Below are 24,662 nucleotides of genomic sequence, written 5' to 3'. Positions count from 1 at the left end.
AGTATTTAGGGTCAGTATTTAGGGTCAGTATTTATGATCAGTATTTAGGATCATTATTTAGGGTCAGTATTTAGGGTCAGTATTTAGGATCAGTATTTAGGGTCGGTATTTAGGGTCGGTATTTAAGATCAGTATTTAGGGTCAGTATTTAGGATCATTATTTCAGGTCAGTATTTAGGATCAGTGTTTAGGATCAATTTTTAGGGTCAGAATTTAGGATCAGTATTTCGGATCAGTGTTAATGGTCAGGATTTAGGATCAGTATTTAGGATCAGTATTTCGGGTCACTATTTAGGATCATTATTTAGGATCAGTAGTTAGGGTCAGTATTTTTGGTCAGTATTTAGGGTCAGTATTTAGGATCAGTAATTATGGTCAGTATTTAGGGTCAGTATTTAGGATCAGTATTTAGGGTCAGTATTTAGGGTCAGTATTTAGGATCATTCTTTAGGGTCAGTATTTAGGGTCAGTATTTAGGATCAGTATTTAGGGTCAGTATTTCGGGTCAGTATTTCGGATCAGTATTTAGAATCAGTATTTAGGATCAGTATTTAGGGTCAGTATTTAGAATCAGTATTTAGGGTCAGTATTTAGGATCAGTAATTATGGTCAGTATTTAGGGTCAGTATTTAGGATCAGTATTTAGGGTCAGTATTTAGGGTCAGTATTTAGGGTCATTATTTAGGGTCAGTATTTTGGATCAGTATTTAGGGTCATTATTTAGGGTCAGTATTTAGGATCAGTATTTAGGCTCAGTATTTAGGGTCAGTATTTAGGGTCAGTATTTAGGATCAGTATTTAGGGTCAGTATTTAGGATCAGTATTTAGGGTCAGTATTTTGGCTCAGTATTTAGGGTCAGTAATTAGGATCAGTATTTAGGCTCAGTATTTAGGGTCAGTATTTAGGATCAGTATTTAGGCTCAGTATTTAGGGTCAGGATTTAGGATCAGTATTGAAGGTCACTATTTAGGGTCAGTATTTAGGGTCATTATTTAGGATCAGTGTTTCGGGTCAGTATTTAGAATCAGTATTTAGGGTCTGTGTTTAGAATCAGTATTTAGAATCATTATTTAGGATCAGTATTTAGGGTCAGTATTTCGGGTCTGTATTTAGGATCACTATTAGGATCAGTATTTAGAATCAGTATTTAGGGACAGTATTTAGGGTCAGTATTTAGAATCAGTATTTAGGGTCAGTATTTAGGATCAGTATTTAGGGTCAGTATTTAGGGTCAGTATTTAGGATCAGTATTTAGGCTCAGTATTTAGGGTCAGTATTTAGGATCATTCTTTAGGGTCAGTATTTAGGGTCAGTATTTAAGATCAGTATTTAGCGTCAGTATTTAGGATCATTATTTAGGGTCAGTATTTCGGGTCAGTATTTAGAATCAGTATTTAGGGTCAGTATTTAGGGTCATTATTTAGGATCAGTATTTAGGGTCAGTATTTAGAATCAGTATTTAGGGTTAGTATTTAGGGTCAGTATTTAGAATCAGTATTTAGGGTCAGTATTTAGGATCAGTATTTAGAATCAGTATTTAGGGTCAGTAGTTAGGGTCATTATTTAGGGTCAGTATTTAGGGTCAGTATTTAGGGTCATTATTTAGGGTCAGTATTTAGGGTCAGTATTTAGGGTCATTATTTAGGGTCAGTATTTAGGATCAGTATTTAGGGTCAGTATTTAGAATCAGTATTTAGGGTCAGTATTTAGGATCAGTATTTAGAATCAGTATTTAGGATCAGTATTTAGGTTCAGTATTTAGGGTCAGTATTTAGAATCAGTATTTAGAATCAGTATTTAGGATCAGTATTTGGATCAGTATTTAGGGTCAGTATTTAGGGTCAGTATTTAGAATCAGTATTTAGGGTCAGTATTTAGGATCATTATTCGGGTCAGTATTTAGGATCATTATTTAGAATCAGTATTTAGGATCAGTATTTGGGGTCAGTATTTAGGGTCAGTATTTAGAATCAGTATTTAGGGTTCGTATTTAGGGTCAGTATTTAGGGTCAGTATTTAGAATTAGTATTTAGAATCAGTATTTAGGGTCAGTATTTAATGTCAGTATTTAGGGTCAGTATTTAGAATCAGTATTTAGGGTCTGTGTTTAGAATCAGTATTTAGGGTCAGTATTTAGGATCATTATTCGGGTCAGTATTTAGGATCATTATTTAGAATCAGTATTTAGGATCAGTATTTGGGGTCAGTATTTAGGGTCAGTATTTAGAATCAGTATTTAGGGTTCGTATTTAGGGTCAGTATTTAGGGTCAGTATTTAGAATTAGTATTTAGAATCAGTATTTAGGGTCAGTATTTAATGTCAGTATTTAGGGTCAGTATTTAGAATCAGTATTTCGGGTCTGTGTTTAGAATCAGTATTTAGAATCATTATTTAGGATCAGTATTTAGGGTCAGTATTTCGGGTCTGTATTTAGGATCAGTATTAGGATCAGTATTTAGAATCAGTATTTAGGGACAGTATTTAGGGTCAGTATTTAGAATCAGTATTTAGGGTCAGTATTTAGGATCAGTATTTAGGGTCAGTATTTAGGGTCAGTATTTAGGATCAGTATTTAGGCTCAGTATTTAGGGTCAGTATTTAGGATCATTCTTTAGGGTCAGTATTTAGGGTCAGTATTTAAGATCAGTATTTAGCGTCAGTATTTAGGATCATTATTTAGGGTCAGTATTTCGGGTCAGTATTTAGAATCAGTATTTAGGGTCAGTATTTAGGGTCATTATTTAGGATCAGTATTTAGGGTCAGTATTTAGAATCAGTATTTAGGGTTAGTATTTAGGGTCAGTATTTAGAATCAGTATTTAGGGTCAGTATTTAGGATCAGTATTTAGAATCAGTATTTAGGGTCAGTATTTAGGGTCATTATTTAGGGTCAGTATTTAGGGTCAGTATTTAGGGTCATTATTTAGGGTCAGTATTTAGGGTCAGTATTTAGGGTCATTATTTAGGGTCAGTATTTAGGATCAGTATTTAGGGTCAGTATTTAGAATCAGTATTTAGGGTCAGTATTTAGGATCAGTATTTAGAATCAGTATTTAGGATCAGTATTTAGGTTCAGTATTTAGGGTCAGTATTTAGAATCAGTATTTAGAATCAGTATTTAGGATCAGTATTTGGATCAGTATTTAGGGTCAGTATTTAGGGTCAGTATTTAGAATCAGTATTTAGGGTCAGTATTTAGGATCATTATTCGGGTCAGTATTTCGGATCATTATTTAGAATCAGTATTTAGGATCAGTATTTGGGGTCAGTATTTAGGGTCAGTATTTAGAATCAGTATTTAGGGTTCGTATTTAGGGTCAGTATTTAGGGTCAGTATTTAGAATTAGTATTTAGAATCAGTATTTAGGGTCAGTATTTAATGTCAGTATTTAGGGTCAGTATTTAGAATCAGTATTTAGGGTCTGTGTTTAGAATCAGTATTTAGAATCATTATTTAGGATCAGTATTTAGGGTCAGTATTTCGGGTCTGTATTTAGGATCAGTATTAGGATCAGTATTTAGAATCAGTATTTAGGGACAGTATTTAGGGTCAGTATTTAGAATCAGTGTTTAGGGTCTGTATTTAGGGACAGTATTCAGAATCAGTATTTCGGATCAGTATTTAGGGTCAGTATTTAGGGTCAGTATTTAGAATCAGTATTTAGGGTCAGTATTTAGGGTCATTATTTAGGGTCAGTATTTAGGATCAGTATTTAGGGTCAGTATTTCGGGTCAGTATTTCGGGTAAGTATTTAGGATCAGTATTTAGGGTCAGTATTTAGGATCAGTATTTAGGGTCAGTATTTCGGGTCAGTATTTCGGATCAGTATTTAGAATCAGTATTTAGAATCTGTATTTAGGGTCAGCATTTAGAATCAGTATTTAGGGTCAGTATTTAGGATCAGTATTTAGGGTCAGTATTTAGGGTCAGTATTTAGGATCAGTATTTAGGGTCAGTATTTAGGGTCAGTATTTAGGATCATTCTTTAGGGTCAGTATTTAGGGTCAGTATTTAAGATCAGTATTTAGCGTCAGTATTTAGGATCATTATTTAGGGTCAGTATTTCGGATCAGTGTTTAGGATCAATTTTTAGGGTCAGAATTTAGGATCAGTATTTCGGGTCAGTATTAATGGTCAGGATTTAGGATCAGTATTTAGGATCAGTATTTCGGGTCACTATTTAGGATCAGTATTTAGGATCAGTATTTAGGATCAATATTTCGGGTCAGTATTGAGGATCAGTATTTAGGATCAGTATTTAAGGTCATAATTTCGGATCAGTATTTAGGGTCAGTATTCATGGTCAGTGTTTAGGGTCAGTATTTAGGATCAGTATTTAGGGTCAGTATTTCGGGTCAGTATTTCGGATCAGTATTTAGAATCAGTATTTAGGATCAGTATTTAGGGTCAGTATTTAGGATCAGTATTTAGGATCAGTATTTAAGATCAGTATTTAGGATCATTATTTTGGGTCAGTATTAGGGTCAGTATTTAGGATCAGTATTTAAGATCATTATTTAGAATCAGTATTTAGGGTCAGTATTTAGGATCAGTATTTAGGGTCAGTATTTAGGGTCAGTATTTAGGGTCAGTATTTAGGGTCACTATTTAGGATCAGTATTTAGGGTCAGTATTAATAATCAGTATTTAGGGTCAGTATTTAGGATCAGTATTTAGGGTCAGTATTTAAGGTCAGTATTTGTGATCAGTATTTCGGATCATTATTTCGGATCAGTATTTACGGTCAGTATTTAGGTTCGGTATTTAGGGTCGGTATTTAAGATCAGTATTTAGGGTCAGTATTTAGGATCATTATTTCAGGTCAGTATTTAGGATCAGTGTTTAGGATCAATTTTTAGGGTCAGAATTTAGGATCAGTATTTCGGGTCAGTGTTAATGGTCAGGATTTAGGATCAGTATTTAGGATCAGTATTTCGGGTCACTATTTAGGATCATTATTTAGGATCGGTATTTAGGGTCAGTATTTTTGGTCAGTATTTAGGGTCAGTATTTAGGATCAGTATTTAGGGTCAGTATTTAGGATCAGTAATTATGGTCAGTATTTAGGGTCAGTATTTAGAATCAGTAATTATGGTCAGTATTTAGGGTCAGTATTTTGGATCAGTATTTAGGCTCAGTATTTAGGGTCAGTATTTAGGATCAGTATTTAAGATCATTATTGAGGGTCAGTATTTAATGTCAGTATTTAGGATCAGCATTTAGGATCAGTATTTAAGATCATTATTTAGAATCAGTATTTAGGGTCAGTATTTAGGATCAGTATTTCGGGTCACTATTTAGGATCAGTATTTAGGATCAGTATTTCGGATCAGTATTTCGGGTCAGTATTGAGGATCAGTATTTAGGATCAGTATTTAAGGTCATAATTTCGGATCAGTATTTAGGGTCAGTATTCATGGTCAGTGTTTAGGGTCAGTATTAAGGGTCAGTATTTAGGGTCAGTATTTAGGATCAGTATTTAAGATCAGTATGTAGAATCAGTATTTAGGATCAGTATTTAGAATCAGTCGTGACAGACTTCAGGAGGACAGAGAGAGACTGGTGAAATGGGTGGACACGTGGCAGATGAAATTTAACAGAGAAGTGTGAAGTGATACATTTTGGTAGGAAGAATGAGGAGAGGCAATATAAACTAAAGGGTACAATTTTACAGAGGGTACAGGAACAGGGGGACCTGGGGGTTATGTACACAAATCTTTGAAGGTTTCAGGACAGGTTGAAAAGGCTGTTAAAAAAACATACAGGATCCTGGGCTTTATTAAGAGAGGCACAGAGTACAAAAACAAGGAAGTTATGCTAAACCTTTATAGAACACTGGTCAGGCCTCAGCTGGAGTATTGGGTTCAATTCTGGGCACCACACTTTAGGAAAGATGTGAAGCCTTCGAGAGGGTGCAGAAGAGATTTACTAGAATGATTCCAGGGATGAGGGACTTCAGTTACGTGGATAGACTGGAGAAGCTGGGAATGTTCTCCTCAGAATGGAGAAGGTTAAGGGGAGATTTGATCGAGGTGTTCAAAATCATGAACGGTTCTGATAGAGTAAATAAGGAGAAACTGTTTCCAGTGACAGAGGGTCGGTAACCAGAGGACACAGATTTAAGGTGATTGGCAAAAGAACCAGAGGGGAGATGAGGAAAAAAAAATCATGCAGTGAGTTGTTATGATCGGGAATGCGCTGCCTGAAAGGGCGGAGAAAGCAGAGTCAATAGTAACTTTCAAAAGGGAATTGGATAAATACTTGAAGGGGAAAAATTGCAAGACCAAGGGGAAAGAGCAGGGGAGTGGGACTAATTGGATAGCTCTTTCAAAGAGCATGGGCACTAAGGGCCGAATGGCCTCCTCCTGTGCTGTTAGATTCTCTGATTCTATCAGAAGTAAGGAGCCAGCAGATCCCATTCTATCTAACTGGAAGACATATTTGATGAAATAATTGCTGGTTGAGAGAGTATCTCGGACTCCTTCAATACAACTCGGTGAGCAAGGAGAAAATCTCTCTTGTTCTGAGGTGTGAGAAGCTCGGTGGACCAACGACATCAGAGCAGCTGCCTTGGGCTCTTGTGTTTACTCTGATTAATGGCATTGCCAAGACAGTGCGGTGAGGCTGAACTCCATGAGTTGAATGGTGTACTCTCACATTCAAACCTCATGGGAAGAAGGATGGCAGTGATCAGAGCAACTCCCTCCCTCACGACACTGGGGGAGAACCTTCGCCACATGGACTGCAGCAGTTCAAGGAAAGTCCCATCACCACCTTCTCAAGGGCAAACTCGGGACGGCCAATAATTGCCGGCCATGCCAGCGATGCCCAGATCTCAAAAACAAATATATCAAAACAAAATCTGGTTCCCGGAAAGGTTAAGGACAGGAGTACTGGGGACCTTCAAAAAGAGGCTGAGTGAAGATTGGGAGAGCATCAGTGAGAAGAATGGCCATTTCTTGTCCATCAAAGATTTCACAGCTGGGGCCCCCTTTGTCCAACTGGGGTTATTTCTACTTCAGGATGTCAAACGATATCAGTGTCCTTACCTCAACATCAGAGCGATACCGATGAATGTCAGCAAAACAGAGCAGACAGAGAGCCTGCAGGGGTCGGTCTCTGTGCTGCATGGCGATCTTCATGGATTCCTGGGGAATAACACACGCACACCTCAATAACACGCACACCTCAATAACACGCACACCTCAATAACACGCACACCTGAATAACATGCACACCTCAATAACACGCACACCTCAATAACACGCACACCTCAATAACATGCAAACCTCAATAACACGCACACCTGAATAACGCACACCTGAATAACGCACACCTGAATAACACGCACACCTCAATAACACGCACACCTGAATAACACGCACACCTCAATAACACGCACACCTGAATAACACGCACACCGCAATAACACGCACACCGAAATAACACGCACACCTGAATAACACGCACACCTCAATAACGCGCACACCTGAATAACACATACATCGCAATAACACGCACACCTCAATAACACACACACCTGAATAATTCGGACACCACAATGACACGCACAGCTCAATAACACGGACACCACAATAACACGCACACCTCAATAACACGGACACCACAATAACACGCACAGCTCAATAACAGGCACACCTCAATAACACGCACACCTGAATAACACACACATCGCAATAACACGGACACCACAATAACACGCACACCTCAATAACACGGACACCACAATAACACGCACACCTCAATAAAACGCACACCTCAATAACACGCACACCTCAATAACACGGACACCACAATAACACGCACAACTCAATAACACGCACACCTCAATAACACGCACACCTGAATAACACTAACACCGCAATAACACGCACACCGCAATAACACGCACACCTGAATAACACGCACACCTCAATAACACGCACACCACAATAACACACACACCTCAATAACACGCACACCTGAATAACACACACACCTCAATAAGAAGCACACCACAATAACACGCACACCTCAATAACACGCACACCTCAATAACACGCACACCTCAATAACACGCACACCTCAATAACATGCACACCGCAATAACACGCAAACCTCAATAACACGCAATCCTCAATAACACGCACACCTCAATAACACGCACACCTGAATAACATGCACACCTGAATAACACGCAAGCCTCAATAACACGCACAGCTCAATAACACGCACACCTCAATAACACGGACACCTCAATAACACGCACACCTGAATAATACGCACACCTCAATAACACACACACCTCAATAACACGCACACCTGAATAACACGCACACCTCAATAACACTCACACCACAATAACACTCACACCACAATAACACGCACACCTCAATAACACGCACACCACAATAACACGCACACCTCAATAACACGCACACCTCAATAACACGCACACCTGAATAACATGCACACCTCAATAACACGCACACCTCAATAACACGCACACCTCAATAACACGCACACCTCAATAACATGCAAACCTCAATAACACGCACACCTGAATAACGCACACCTGAATAACGCACACCTGAATAACACGCACACCTCAATAACACGCACACCTGAATAACACGCACACCTCAATAACACGCACACCTGAATAACACGCACACCGCAATAACACGCACACCGAAATAACACGCACACCTGAATAACACGCACACCTCAATAACGCGCACACCTGAATAACACATACATCGCAATAACACGCACACCTCAATAACACACACACCTGAATAATTCGGACACCACAATGACACGCACAGCTCAATAACACGGACACCACAATAACACGCACACCTCAATAACACGGACACCACAATAACACGCACAGCTCAATAACAGGCACACCTCAATAACACGCACACCTGAATAACACACACATCGCAATAACACGGACACCACAATAACACGCACACCTCAATAACACGGACACCACAATAACACGCACACCTCAATAAAACGCACACCTCAATAACACGCACACCTCAATAACACGGACACCACAATAACACGCACAACTCAATAACACGCACACCTCAATAACACGCACACCTGAATAACACTAACACCGCAATAACACGCACACCGCAATAACACGCACACCTGAATAACACGCACACCTCAATAACACGCACACCACAATAACACACACACCTCAATAACACGCACACCTGAATAACACACACACCTCAATAAGAAGCACACCACAATAACATGCACACCTCAATAACACGCACACCTCAATAACACGCACACCTCAATAACATGCACACCGCAATAACACGCAAACCTCAATAACACGCAATCCTCAATAACACGCACACCTCAATAACACGCACACCTGAATAACATGCACACCTGAATAACACGCAAGCCTCAATAACACGCACAGCTCAATAACACGCACACCTCAATAACACGGACACCTCAATAACACGCACACCTGAATAATACGCACACCTCAATAACACACACACCTCAATAACACGCACACCTGAATAACACGCACACCTGAATAACACACACCTCAACAACACGCACACCACAATAACACGCACACCTGAATAACACGCACACCTGAATAACACGCACACCTCAATAACACGCACACCTGAATAACATGCACACCTCAATAACACACACACCTGAATAACACGCACACCTGAATAACACGCACACCTCAATAACACACACACCTGAATAACACGCACACCTGAATAACACACACACCTCAATAACACGGACACCTCAATAACACGCACAACTGAATAACACGCACACCTCAATAACACACACACCTCAATAACACGCAGACCTCAATAACACACACACCTCAATAACACGCACACCTGAATAACACACACCTCAATAACACGCACACCTCAATAACACGCACACCTGAATAACACGCACACCTCAATAACACGCACACCTCAATAACACGCACACCTGAATAACACGCAAACCTCAATAACACGCACATCTGAATAACACGCACACCTGAATAACACGCACACCGCAATAGCACGCACACCTGAGTAACACGCACACCTGAATAACACGCAAACCTCAATAACACGCACATCTCAATGACACGCACACCTCAATAACACGGACACCTCAATAACACGCACACCTGAATAACACGCACACCTGAATAACACACACACCTCAATAACACGCACACCTCAATAACACACACACCTCAATAACACGCACACCTCAATAACACACACACCTCAATAACACGCACACCTGAATAACACGCACACAGCAATAGCACGCACACCTGAATAACACGCAAACCTCAATAACACGCACACCTCAATAACACGCACACCTGAATAACACGCACACCTGAATAACACACACACCTCAATAACAGGCACACCTGAATAACACGCACACCTGAATAACACGCACACCTCAATAACACGCACATCTGAATAACACGCACACCTCAATAACACGCACACCTCAATAACACGCACACCTCAATAACACGCACACCGCAATAACACGCACAACTGAATAACACGCACACCTGAATAACACGCACACCTCAATAACACGCACACCTCAATAACACGCACACCTCAATAACACGCACACCTGAATAACATGCACACCTCAATAACATGCACACATCAATAACACGCACACCTCAATAACACACACACCTCAATAACACGCACACCTCAATAACACACACACCTCAATAACACGCACACCTGAATAACACTCTCACCTCAATAACACGCACACCTGAATAACACGCACACCTGAATAACACGCACAACTCAATAACACGCACACCTCAATAATACGCACACCTGAATAACACGCACACCGCAATAACACGCACACCTGAATAACACGCACACCTCAATAACATGCAAACCTCAATAACACGCAATCCTCAATAACACGCACACCTGAATAACACGCAAACCTCAATAACACGCACAGCTCAATAACACGCACACCTCAATAACACGGACACCTCAATAACAGGTACACCTGAATAAAACGCCCACCTGAATAACACGCACACCTGAATAACACGCAAACCTCAATAACACGCACAGCTCAATAACACGCACACCTGAATAACACGCACACCTCAATAACACACACCTCAATAACACGCACACCTCAATCACACGCACACCTCAATAACACGCACACCTCAATCACACGCACACCTGAATAACACACACCTCAACAACACACACACCACAATAACACGCACACCTGAATAACACGCACACCTGAATAACACGCACACCTCAATAACACACATATCTCAATAACACACACACCTCAATAACACGGACACCTCAATAACACGCACAACTGAATAACACGCACACCACAATAACACACACACCTCAATAACACGCACACCTCAATAACACACACACCTCAATAACACGCACACCTGAATAACACGCACACAGCAATAGCACGCACACAGCAATAGCACGCACACCTGAATAACACGCAAACGTCAATAACACGCACACCTCAATAACACGCACACCTGAATAACACGCACACCTGAATAACACACACACCTCAATAACACGCACACCACAATAACAGGCACACCTGAATAACACGCACACCTGAATAACACGCACACCTCAATAACACGCACATCTGAATAACACACACACCTCAATAACACAAACACCTCAAAAACACACACACCTGAATAACACGCACACCTCAATAACACGCACACCTCAATAACACGCACAACTGAATAACACGCACACCTGAATAACACGCACACCTCAATAACACGCACACCTCAATAACACGCACACCTGAATAACATGCACACCTCAATAACACGCACACATCAATAACACGCACACCTCAATAACACACACACCTCAATAACACGCAGACCTCAATAACACACACACCTCAATATCACGCACACCAGAATAACACGCACACCTCAATAACACGCACACCTGAATAACACGCACACCTGAATAACACGCACAACTCAATAACACGCACACCTCAATAACACGGACACCTCAATAACACGGACACCTGAATAACACGCACACCTGAATAACACGCAAACCTCAATAACACGCACAGCTCAAAAACACGCACACCTCAATAACACGGACACCTCAATAACACGGACACCTGAATAACACGCACACCTGAATAACACACACCTCAATAACACGCACACCTCAATAACACGCACACCTGAATAACTCGCACACCTGAACAACACGCAAACCTCAATAACATGCACACCTGAATAACAGGCACACCTGAATAACACACACACCTGAATAACACGCACACCTGAATAACACGCACACCTCAATAACACACATACCTCAATAACACGGACACCTCAATAACACGCACAACTGAATAACACGCACACCTCAATAACACACACACCTCAATAACACGCAGACCTCAATAACACGCACACCTCAATAACACACACACCTCAATAACACAAACACCTCAATAACACGCACACCTGAATAACACGCACACCTCAATAACACACACACCTCAATAACACACACACCTGAATAACACACACACCTGAATAACACGCACACCTCAATAACACGCACACCTCAATAACACGCACACCTCAATAACACACACACCTGAATAACACGCACACCTCAATAACACGCACACCTCAATAACACGCACACCGCAATAACACGCACACCTGAATAACACGCACACCTGAATAACACGCACACCTCAATAACACGCACACCTGAATAACACGCACACCTCAATAACACGCACACCTCAATAACACGCACACCTGAATAACATGCACACCTCAATAACATGCACACCTCAATAACATGCACACCTCAATAACACGCACACCACAATAACACGCACACCTCAATAACACACACACCTCAATAACACGCACACCTCAATAACACGCACACCTGAATAACACACACACCTCAATAAAATGCACACCTGAATAACACGCACACCTCAATAACACGCACACCTGTATAACACGCACAACTCAATAACACGCACACCTCAATAACACGCACACCCGAATAACACGCACACCTGAATAACACGCACACCTCAATAACACGCACACCTGAATAACACGCACACCTCAATAACACGCACACCTCAATAACACGCACACCTCAATAACACGCACACCGCAATAACACGCACACCGCAATAACACGCACACCTCAATAACACGCACACCTGAATAACACACACACCTCAATAAGACGCACACCACAATAACACGCACACTTCAATAACACGCACAGCTCAATAACACGCACACCTCAATAAAATGCACACCTGAATAACACGCACACCTCAATAACACGCACACCTGAATAACACGCACACCTGAATAACACGCACAACTCAATAACACGCACACCTCAATAACACGCACACCTGAATAACAGGCACACCTCAATAACACGCACACCTCAATAACACGCACACCTGAATAACACGCACACCTCAATAACACGCACACCTCAACAACACGCACACCTCAACAACACGCACACCTCAATAACACGCACACCTGAATAACATGCACACCTCAATAATACGCACACCTGAATAACACGCACACCTGAATAACACGCACACCTCAATAACACGCATATCTCAATAACACACACACCTCAATAACAGGGACACCTCAATAATCCCGTGGATGAGGGGGCGGACATATGAGGAGAGGTTGAGTAGATTGGGACTCTACTCATTGGAGTTCAGAAGAATGAGAGGCGATCTTATTGAAACATATAAGATTTTGAAGGGTCTTGATCGGGTGGATGCAGTAAGGATGTTCCCAAAGATGGGTGAAACTAGAACTCGGGGGCATAATCTTAGAATAAGGGGCTGCTCTTTCAAAACTGAGATGAGGAGAAACTTCTTCACTCAGAGGGTAGTAGGTCTGTGGAATTTGCTGCCCCAGGAAGCTGTGGAAGCTACATCATTAAATAAATTTAAAACAGAAATAGAGAGTTTCCTAGAAGTAAAGGGAATTAGGGGTTATGGGGAGCGGGCAGGAAATTGGACATGAAGCTGAGTTCGGATCGGTCAATGCCCTGTGGGTGGCGGAGAGGGCCCAGGGGCTATGTGGCCGGGTCCTGCTCCGACTTCTTGTGTTCTTTAGATTTGTGGTTGGGATCAGATCAGCCATGATCTTATTGAATGGCGGAGCAGGCTCGAGGGGCCGATTGGCCTACTCCTGCTCCAATTTCTTATGTTCTTATGTTCTTATAACACGCACAACTGAATAACACGCACACCTCAATAACACACACACCTCAATAACACGCAGACCTCAATAACACACACACCTCAATAACACGCACACCTGAATAACACACACCTCAATAACACGCAAACCACAATAACACGCACACCTGAATAACACGCACACCTCAATAACACAAACACCTCAATAACACGCACACCTGAATAACACACACACCTCAATAACACGCACACCTCAATAACACACACACCTCAATAACACACACACCTCAATAACACGCACACCTGAATAACACGCACACCGCAATAACACGCACACCTCAATAACACGCACACCTCAATAACACGCGCACCTGAATAACACGCACACCTCAATAACACGCACACCTCAATAACACGCACACCTGAATAACACGCAAAACTCAATAACACGCACATCTGAATAACACGCACACCGGAATAACACGCACACCGCAATAGCACGCACACCTGAATAACACGCACACCTGAATAACACGCAAACCTCAATAACACGCACATCTCAATGACACGCACACCTCAATAACACGGACGCCTCAATAACACGCACACCTGAATAACACGCACACCTGAATAACACACACACCTCAATAACACGCACACCTCAATAACACGCACACCTCAATAACACGCACACCGAAATAACACACACACCCCATTAACACGCACACCTCAATAACACGCACACCTGAATAACACGCAAACCTCAATAACACGCACATCTGAATGACACGCACACCTGAATAACACGCACACCGCAATAGCACGCACACCTGAATAACACGCACACCTGAATAACACGCAAACCTCAATAACACGCACATCTCAATGACACGCACACCTCAATAACACGGACACCTCAATAACACGCACACCTGAATAACACGCACACCTGAATAACACACACACCTCAATAACACGCACACCTCAATAACACACACACCTCAATAACACGCACACCTGAATAACACGCACACCGCAATAGCACGCACACCTGAATAACAAGCACACCTGAATAACACGCAAACCTCAATAACACGCACACGTCAATAACACGCACACCTGAATAACACGCACACCTGAATAACACACACACCTCAATAACACGCACACCTCCATAACACGCCCACCTGAATAACACGCACACCTCAATAACACGCACACCTCAATAACACGCACACCTCAATAACATGCACACCTCTATAACACAAACACCTCAATAACACACACACCTGAATAACACGCACACCTCCATAACACGCCCACCTGAATAACACGCACACCTCAATAACACGCACACCTCAATAACACGGACACCTCAATAACACGCACACCTGAATAACACGCACACCTGAATAACACGCACACCTGAATAACACGCACACCTGAATAACACGCACACCTAAATAACACACACACCTCAATAACACACACACCTGAATAACACGCACACCTCAATAACAGGCACACCTCAATAACACACACACCAAAATAACACGCACACCTGAACAACACGCACACCTCAATAACACGCACACCTCAATGACACGCACACCTGAATAACACGCACACCTCAATAACACGCACACCTCAATAACACGCACACATCAATAACACGCACACATTAATAACACGCACACCTCAATAACACGCACACCTCAATAACACGCACACCTCAATAATACACACACATAAAAAACACGCACACCTGAATAACACGCACACCGCAATAACACGCACACCTCAATAACACACACACCTAAAAAACACGCACACCTGAATAACACGCACACCGCAATAACACGCACGCCGCAATAGCACGCACACCTGAATAACACGCACACCTGAATAACACGCAAACCTCAATAACACGCACACCTCAATAACACACACACCTCAATAACACGCACACCTCAATAACACGCACACCTCAATAACACTCACACCTCAATAACACTCACACCTCAATAACACGCATACCTGAATAACACGCACACCTCAATAACACGCACAACTCAATAACACGCACACCTCAATAACACACACACCTCAATAACACACACACCTCAATAACACGCACACCTCAATAACACGCACACCTCAATAACACTCACACCTCAATAACACACACACCTCAATTACACGCACACCACAATAACACGCACACCTCAATAACACGCACACCTCAATAACACGCACACCTCAATGACACGCACACCTGAATAACACGCACACCTCAATAACACGCACACCTCAATAACACGCACACCTCAATAAAACGCACACCTGACTAACACGCACACCTCAATAACACTCACACCTCAATAACACGCACACCTGAATAACACGCACACCTCAATAACACGCACACCTCAATAACACGCACACCTCAATAACACGCACACCTGAATAACACGCACACCTCAATAAGACGCACACCTCAATAACACGCACACCTCAATAACACGCACGCCGCAATAGCACGCACACCTGAATAACACGCACACGTGAATAACACGCAAACTTCAATAACACGCAAATCTCAATAACACGCACACCTCAATAACACGCACATCTCAACAACACGGACACCTCAATAACACACACACCTGAAGAACACGCACACCTCAATAACACGCACACCTGAATAACACGCACACCTCAATAACACGAACACCTCAATAACACGCACACCTGAATAACACGCACACCTGAATAACACACACACCTCAATAACACGCACACCACAATAACACGCACACCTGAATAACACGCACACCTCAATAACACGCACACCTCAATAACACGCACACCTCAATAACACGCACACCTGAATAACACACACACCTCAATAAAACGCACACCTGAATAACACGCACACCTGAATAACACGCACACCTCAATAACACGCCCACCTCAATAACACGCACACCTCAATAACACGCACACCTCAATGACACGCACACCTCAATGACACGCACACCTCAATAACACGCACACTTGAATAACACGCAAACCTGAATAACACGCACACCGCAATAGCACGCACACCTGAATAACACGCACACCTGAATAACACGCAAACCTCAATAACACGCATCCCTCAATGACACGCACACCTCAATAACACGCACACCTCAATGACACGCACACCTCAATGACACGCACACCTCAATAACACGCACACTTGAATAACACGCAAACCTGAATAACACGCACACCGCAATAGCACGCACACCTGAATAACACGCACACCTGAATAACACAGACACCTCAATAACACGGACACCTCAATAACACGCACACCTGAATAACAAGCACACTTCACTAACACACACACCTCAATAACAAGCAAACCTAAATAACACACACACCTCAATAACACGCACACCTGAATAACGCACACCTCAATAACACGCACACCACAATGACACGCACACCTGAATAACACGCACACCTCAATAACACGCTCACCTCAATAACACGCACACCTCAATAACACGCACACCTGAATAACACGCACACCTGAATAACACGCACACCTGAATAACACGCACACCGAAATAACACACACACCTCAATAACACACACACCTGAATAACACGCACACCTCAATAACAGGCACACCACAATAACACGCACACCTGAATAACACGCACACCTCAATAACACGCACACCTCAATAACACGCACACCTCAATAACACGCACACCTCAACAACACGCACACCTCAATAACACGCACACCACAATAACACGCACACCTCAATAACACACACACCTCAATAACACGCACACCTCAATAACACACACACCTCAATAACACGCACACCTCAATAACACACACACCTCAATAACACACACACCTAAAAAACACGCACACCTGAATAACACGCACACCGCAATAACACACAAACCTCAATAACACACACACCTAAAAAACACGCCCACCTGAATAACACGCACACCGCAATAACACGCACGCCGCAATAGCACGCACACCTGAATAACTCACACACCTGAATAACACGCAAACTTCAATAACACGCACACCTCAATAACACACACACCTCAATAACACACACACCTAAAAAACACGCACACCTGAATAACACGCACACCGCGATAACACGCAAACCTCAATAACACACACACCTAAAAAACACGCCCACCTGAATAACACGCACACCGCAATAACACGCACGCCGCAATAGCACGCACACCTGAATAACACGCACAACTGAATAACACGCAAACTTCAATAACACGCAAACCTCAATAACACGCACACCTCAATAACACTCACACCTCAATAACACGCACACCTGAATAACATGCAAACCTGAATAACACGCACACCTCAATAACACACACACCTCAATAACACGCACACCTCAATAACACACACACCTCAATAACACGCACACCTCAATAACACGCACACCTCAATAACACACACACCTCTATAACACGAACACCTGAATAACACACACCTCAATTACACGCACACCACAATAACACGCACACCTGAATAACATGCAAACCTGAATAACACGCACACCTAAATAACACACACACCTCAATAACACACACAGCTGAATAACACGCACACCTCAATTACACGCACACCTGAATATCACGCACACCTCAATAACACGCACACCGCAATAACACGCAAACCTCAATAACATACACACCTAAAAAACACGCCCACCTGAATAACACGCACACCGCAATAACACGCACGCCGCAATAGCACGCACACCTGAATAACACGCACACCTGAATAACACGCAAACTTCAATAACACACACCTCAATTACACGCACACCTCAATTACACGCACACCTGAATATCACGCACACCTCAATAACAGGCACACCTGACTAACACGCACACCTCAATAACACACACACCTCAATAACACGCACACCTGAATAACACGCACACCTCAATAACACGCACACCTCAATAACACGCACACCTCAATAACACGCACACCTCAATTACACGCACACCTGAATAACACGCACACCTCAATAACACACACACCTCAATAACACGCACACCTCAATAACACGCACACCTCAATAACACGCACACCTGAATAACACACACCTCAATAAAACGCACACCTGACGAACACGCACACCTCAATAACACACACACCTCAATAACACGCACACCTGAATAACACGCACACCTCAATAACACGCACACCTCAATAACACGCACACCTCAATAAGACGCACACCTCAATAACACGCACACCTCAATAACACGCACACCTCAATAACACGCACGCCGCAATAGCACGCACACCTGAATAACACGCACACGTGAATAACACGCAAACTTCAATAACACGCAAACCTCAATAACACGCACACCTCAATAACACGCACATCTCAATAACACGGACACCTCAATAACACGCACACCTGAAGAACACGCACACCTCAATAACACGCACACCTGAATAACACGCACACCTCAATAACACGAACACCTCAATAACACGCACACCTGAATAACACGCACACCTGAATAACACACACACCTCAATAACACGCACACCACAATAACACGCACACCTGAATAACACGCACACCGCAATAACACGCAAACCTCAATAACACACACACCTAAAAAACACGCCCACCTGAATAACACGCACACCGCAATAACACGCACGCCGCAATAGCACGCACACCTGAATAACACGCACACCTGAATAACACGCAAACTTCAATAACACGCAAACCTCAATAACACGCACACCTCAATAACACTCACACCTCAATAACACGCACACCTCAATAACGCGCACACCTCAATAACACTCACACCTCAATAACACACACACCTCTATAACACGCACACCTGAATAACACACACCTCAATTACACGCACACCACAATAACACGCACACCTGAATAACATGCAAACCTGAATAACACGCACACCTCAATAACACACACACCTCAATAACACGCACACCTCAATAACACGCACACCTCAATACCACTCACACCTCAATAACACACACACCTCTATAACACGAACACCTGAATAACACACACCTCAATTACACGCACACCACAATAACACGCACACCTGAATAACATGCAAACCTGAATAACACGCACACCTAAATAACACACACACCTCAATAACACACACAGCTGAATAACACGCACACCTCAATTACACGCACACCTGAATATCACGCACACCTCAATAACAGGCACACCTCAATAACACGCACACCTCAATAACACGCACACCTCAATAACACACCTCAATAAAACGCACACCTGACTAACACGCACACCTCAATAACACACACACGTCAATAACACGCACACCTGAATAACACGCACACCTCAATAACACGCACACCTCAATAACACGCACACCTCAATTACACGCACACCTGAATAACACGCACACCTCAATAACACACACACCTCAATAACACGCACACCTCAATAACACGCACACCTCAATAACACGCACACCTCAATAACACACACCTCAATAAAACGCACACCTGACTAACACGCACACCTCAATAACACACACACCTCAATAACACGCACACCTGAATAACACGCACACCTCAATAACACGCACACCTCAATAACACGCACACCTCAATAACACGCACACCTGAATAACACGCACACCTCAATAAGACGCACACCTCAATAACACGCACACCTCAATAACACGCACACCTCAATAACACGCACGCCGCAATAGCACGCACACCTGAATAACACGCACACGTGAATAACACGCAAACTTCAATAACACGCAAACCTCAATAACACGCACACCTCAATAACACGCACATCTCAATAACACGGACACCTCAATAACACGCACACCTGAAGAACACGCACACCTCAATAACACGCACACCTGAATAACACGCACACCTCAATAACACGAACACCTCAATAACACGCACACCTGAATAACACGCACACCTGAATAACACACACACCTCAATAACACGCACACCACAATAACACGCACACCTGAATAACACGCACACCTCAATAACACGCACACCTCAATAACACGCACACCTCAATAACACGCACAACTCAATAACACGCAAACCTAAATAACACACACACCTCAATAACACGCACACCTGAATAACGCACACCTCAATAACACGCACACCACAATGACACGCACACCTGAATAACACGCACACCTCAATAACACGCTCACCTCAATAACACGCACACCTCAATAACACGCACTCCTCAATAACACGCACACCTGAATAACACGCACACCTCAATAACACACACACCTGAATAACACGCACACCTCAATAACAGGCACACCTCAATAACACGCACACCACAATAACACGCACACCTGAATAACACGCACACCTCAATAACACGCACACCTCAATAACACGCAAACCTGAATAACACGCACACCTCAATAACACGCACACCTCAATAACACGTACAACTAAATAACACACACACCTCAATAACACACACACCTCAATAACACGCACACCTCAATAACACGCACAGCACAATAACACGCACACCTCAATAACACACACACCTCAATAACACGCACACCTCAATAACACGCACACCTCAATAACACGCACACCTCAATAACACACACACCTAAAAAACACGCACACCTGAATAACACGCACACCGCAATAACACACAAACCTCAATAACACACACACCTAAAAAACACGCCCACCTGAATAACACGCACACCGCAATAACACGGACGCCGCAATAGCACGCACACCTGAATAACACGCACACCTGAATAACACGCAAACTTCAATAACACGCAAACCTCAATAACACGCACACCTCAATAACACACACACCTCAATAACACGCACACCTCAATAACACGCACACCTCAATAACACTCACACCTCAATAACACACACACCTCTATAACACGCACACCTGAATAACACACACCTCAATTACACGCACACCACAATAACACGCACACATGAATAACATGCAAACCTGAATAACACGCACACCTCAATAAGACACACACCTCAATAACACGCACACCTGAATAACACGCACACCTGAATAACACGCACACCTAAATAACACGCACACCTGAATAACACACACCTCAATAAAATGCACACCTCAATAACACACACTGCTGAATAACACGCACACCTCAATTACAAGCACACCTGAATATCACGCACACCTCAATAACACGCACACCTCAATAACACGCACACCTCAATAACACGCACACCTGAATAACACACCTCAATAAAACGCACACCTGACTAACACGCACACCTCAATAACACACACACCTCAATAACACGCACACCTGAATAACACGCACACCTCAATAACACGCACACCTCAATAACACGCACACCTCAATAACACGCACACCTCAATAACACGCACACCTCAATTACACGCACACCTGAATAACACGCACACCTCAATAACACACACACCTCAATAACACGCACACCTCAATAACACGCACACCTCAATAACACGCACACCTGAATAACACACACCTCAATAAAACGCACACCTGACTAACACGCACACCTCAATAACACACACACCTCAATAACACGCACACCTGAATAACACGCACACCTCAATAACACGCACACCTCAATAACACGCACACCTCAATAACACGCACACCTGAATAACACGCACACCTCAATAAGACGCACACCTCAATAACACGCACACCTCAATAACACGCACACCTCAATAACACGCACGCCGCAATAGCACGCACACCTGAATAACACGCAAACTTCAATAACACGCAAACCTCAATAACACGCACACCTCAATAACACGCACATCTCAATAACACGGACACCTCAATAACACGCAAACCTGAAGAACACGCACACCTCAATAACACGCACACCTGAATAACACGCACAACTCAATAACACGAACACCTCAATAACACGCACACCTGAATAACACGCACATCTGAATAACACACACACCTCAATAACACGCACACCACAATAACACGCACACCTGAATAACACGCACACCTCAATAACACGCACACCTCAATAACACACACACCTCAATAACACGCACACCTCAATAACACGCACACCTCAATAACACGCACACCTGAATAACACACACACCTCAATAAAACGCACACCTGAATAACACGCACACCTGAATAACACGCACACCTGAATAACACGCACAACTCAATAACACGCACACCTGAATAACACGCACACCTGAATAACACGCACACCTGAATAACACGCCCACCTCAATAACACGCACACCTCAATAACACGCACACCTCAATAACACGCACACCTCAATGACACGCACACCTCAATGACACGCAAACCTCAATAACACGCACACCTGAATAACACGCAAACCTGAATAACACGCACACCACAATAGCACGCACACCTGAATAACACGCACACCTGAATAACACGCAAACCTCAATAACACGCATCCCTCAATGACACGCACACCTCAATAACACGGACACCTCAATAACACGGACACCTCGATAACACGGACACCTCAATAACACGCGTACCTCAATGACACGCACACCTCAATAACACGGACACCTCAATAACACGCACACCTGAATAACAAGCACACCTCAATAACACACACACCTCAATAACACGCAAACCTAAATAACACACACACCTCAATAACACGCACACCTGAATAACGCACACCTCAATAACACGCACACCACAATGACACGCACACCTGAATAACACGCACACCTCAATAACACGCTCACCTCAATAACACGCACACCTCAATAACACGCACACCTGAATAACACGCACAACTGAATAACACGCACACCTAAATAACACACGCACCTCAATAACACACACACCTGAATAACACGCACACCTCAATAACAGGCACACCTCAATAACACGCACAACACAATAACACGCACACCTGAATAACACGCACACCTCAATAACACGCACACCTCAATAACACGCACACCTGAATAACACGCACACCTCAATAACACGCACACCTCAATAACACGTACAACTAAATAACACACACACCTCAATAACACACACACCTCAATAACACGCACACCTCAATAACACGCACACCACAATAACACGCACACCTCAATAACACACACACCTCAATAACACGCACACCTGAATAACACACACACCTCAATAAA

The 24,662-nt window shown here is 43.0% G+C and overlaps 1 protein-coding gene across 2 annotated transcripts in view; it reads right to left on the bottom strand.

Annotated features, from left to right (window-relative positions):
* The window catches only part of rapsn (receptor-associated protein of the synapse, 43kD), a 585,875-nt gene that overhangs the window by 213,929 nt on the left and 347,284 nt on the right, over positions 1-24,662 (bottom strand). The window contains exon 2 of one of the 2 annotated variants that reach the window (XM_067977685.1): positions 7,053-7,151. The exons of the other annotated variant lie outside the window; for it this stretch is intronic. Within the exon in view, the coding sequence (XP_067833786.1) occupies positions 7,053-7,151 (99 nt within the window). The remainder of the gene's footprint in view (positions 1-7,052; positions 7,152-24,662) is intronic. 2 annotated transcript variants of the gene reach the window in all.

The sequence above is a fragment of the Heptranchias perlo genome, unplaced genomic scaffold (genome assembly GCF_035084215.1).
Source record: "Heptranchias perlo isolate sHepPer1 unplaced genomic scaffold, sHepPer1.hap1 HAP1_SCAFFOLD_167, whole genome shotgun sequence".
In the NCBI taxonomy this organism is placed as follows: domain Eukaryota; kingdom Metazoa; phylum Chordata; class Chondrichthyes; order Hexanchiformes; family Hexanchidae; genus Heptranchias; species Heptranchias perlo.
Note: the sequence above shows the minus strand (reverse complement) of the source record. Positions and strands in the feature narration are given on the sequence as shown.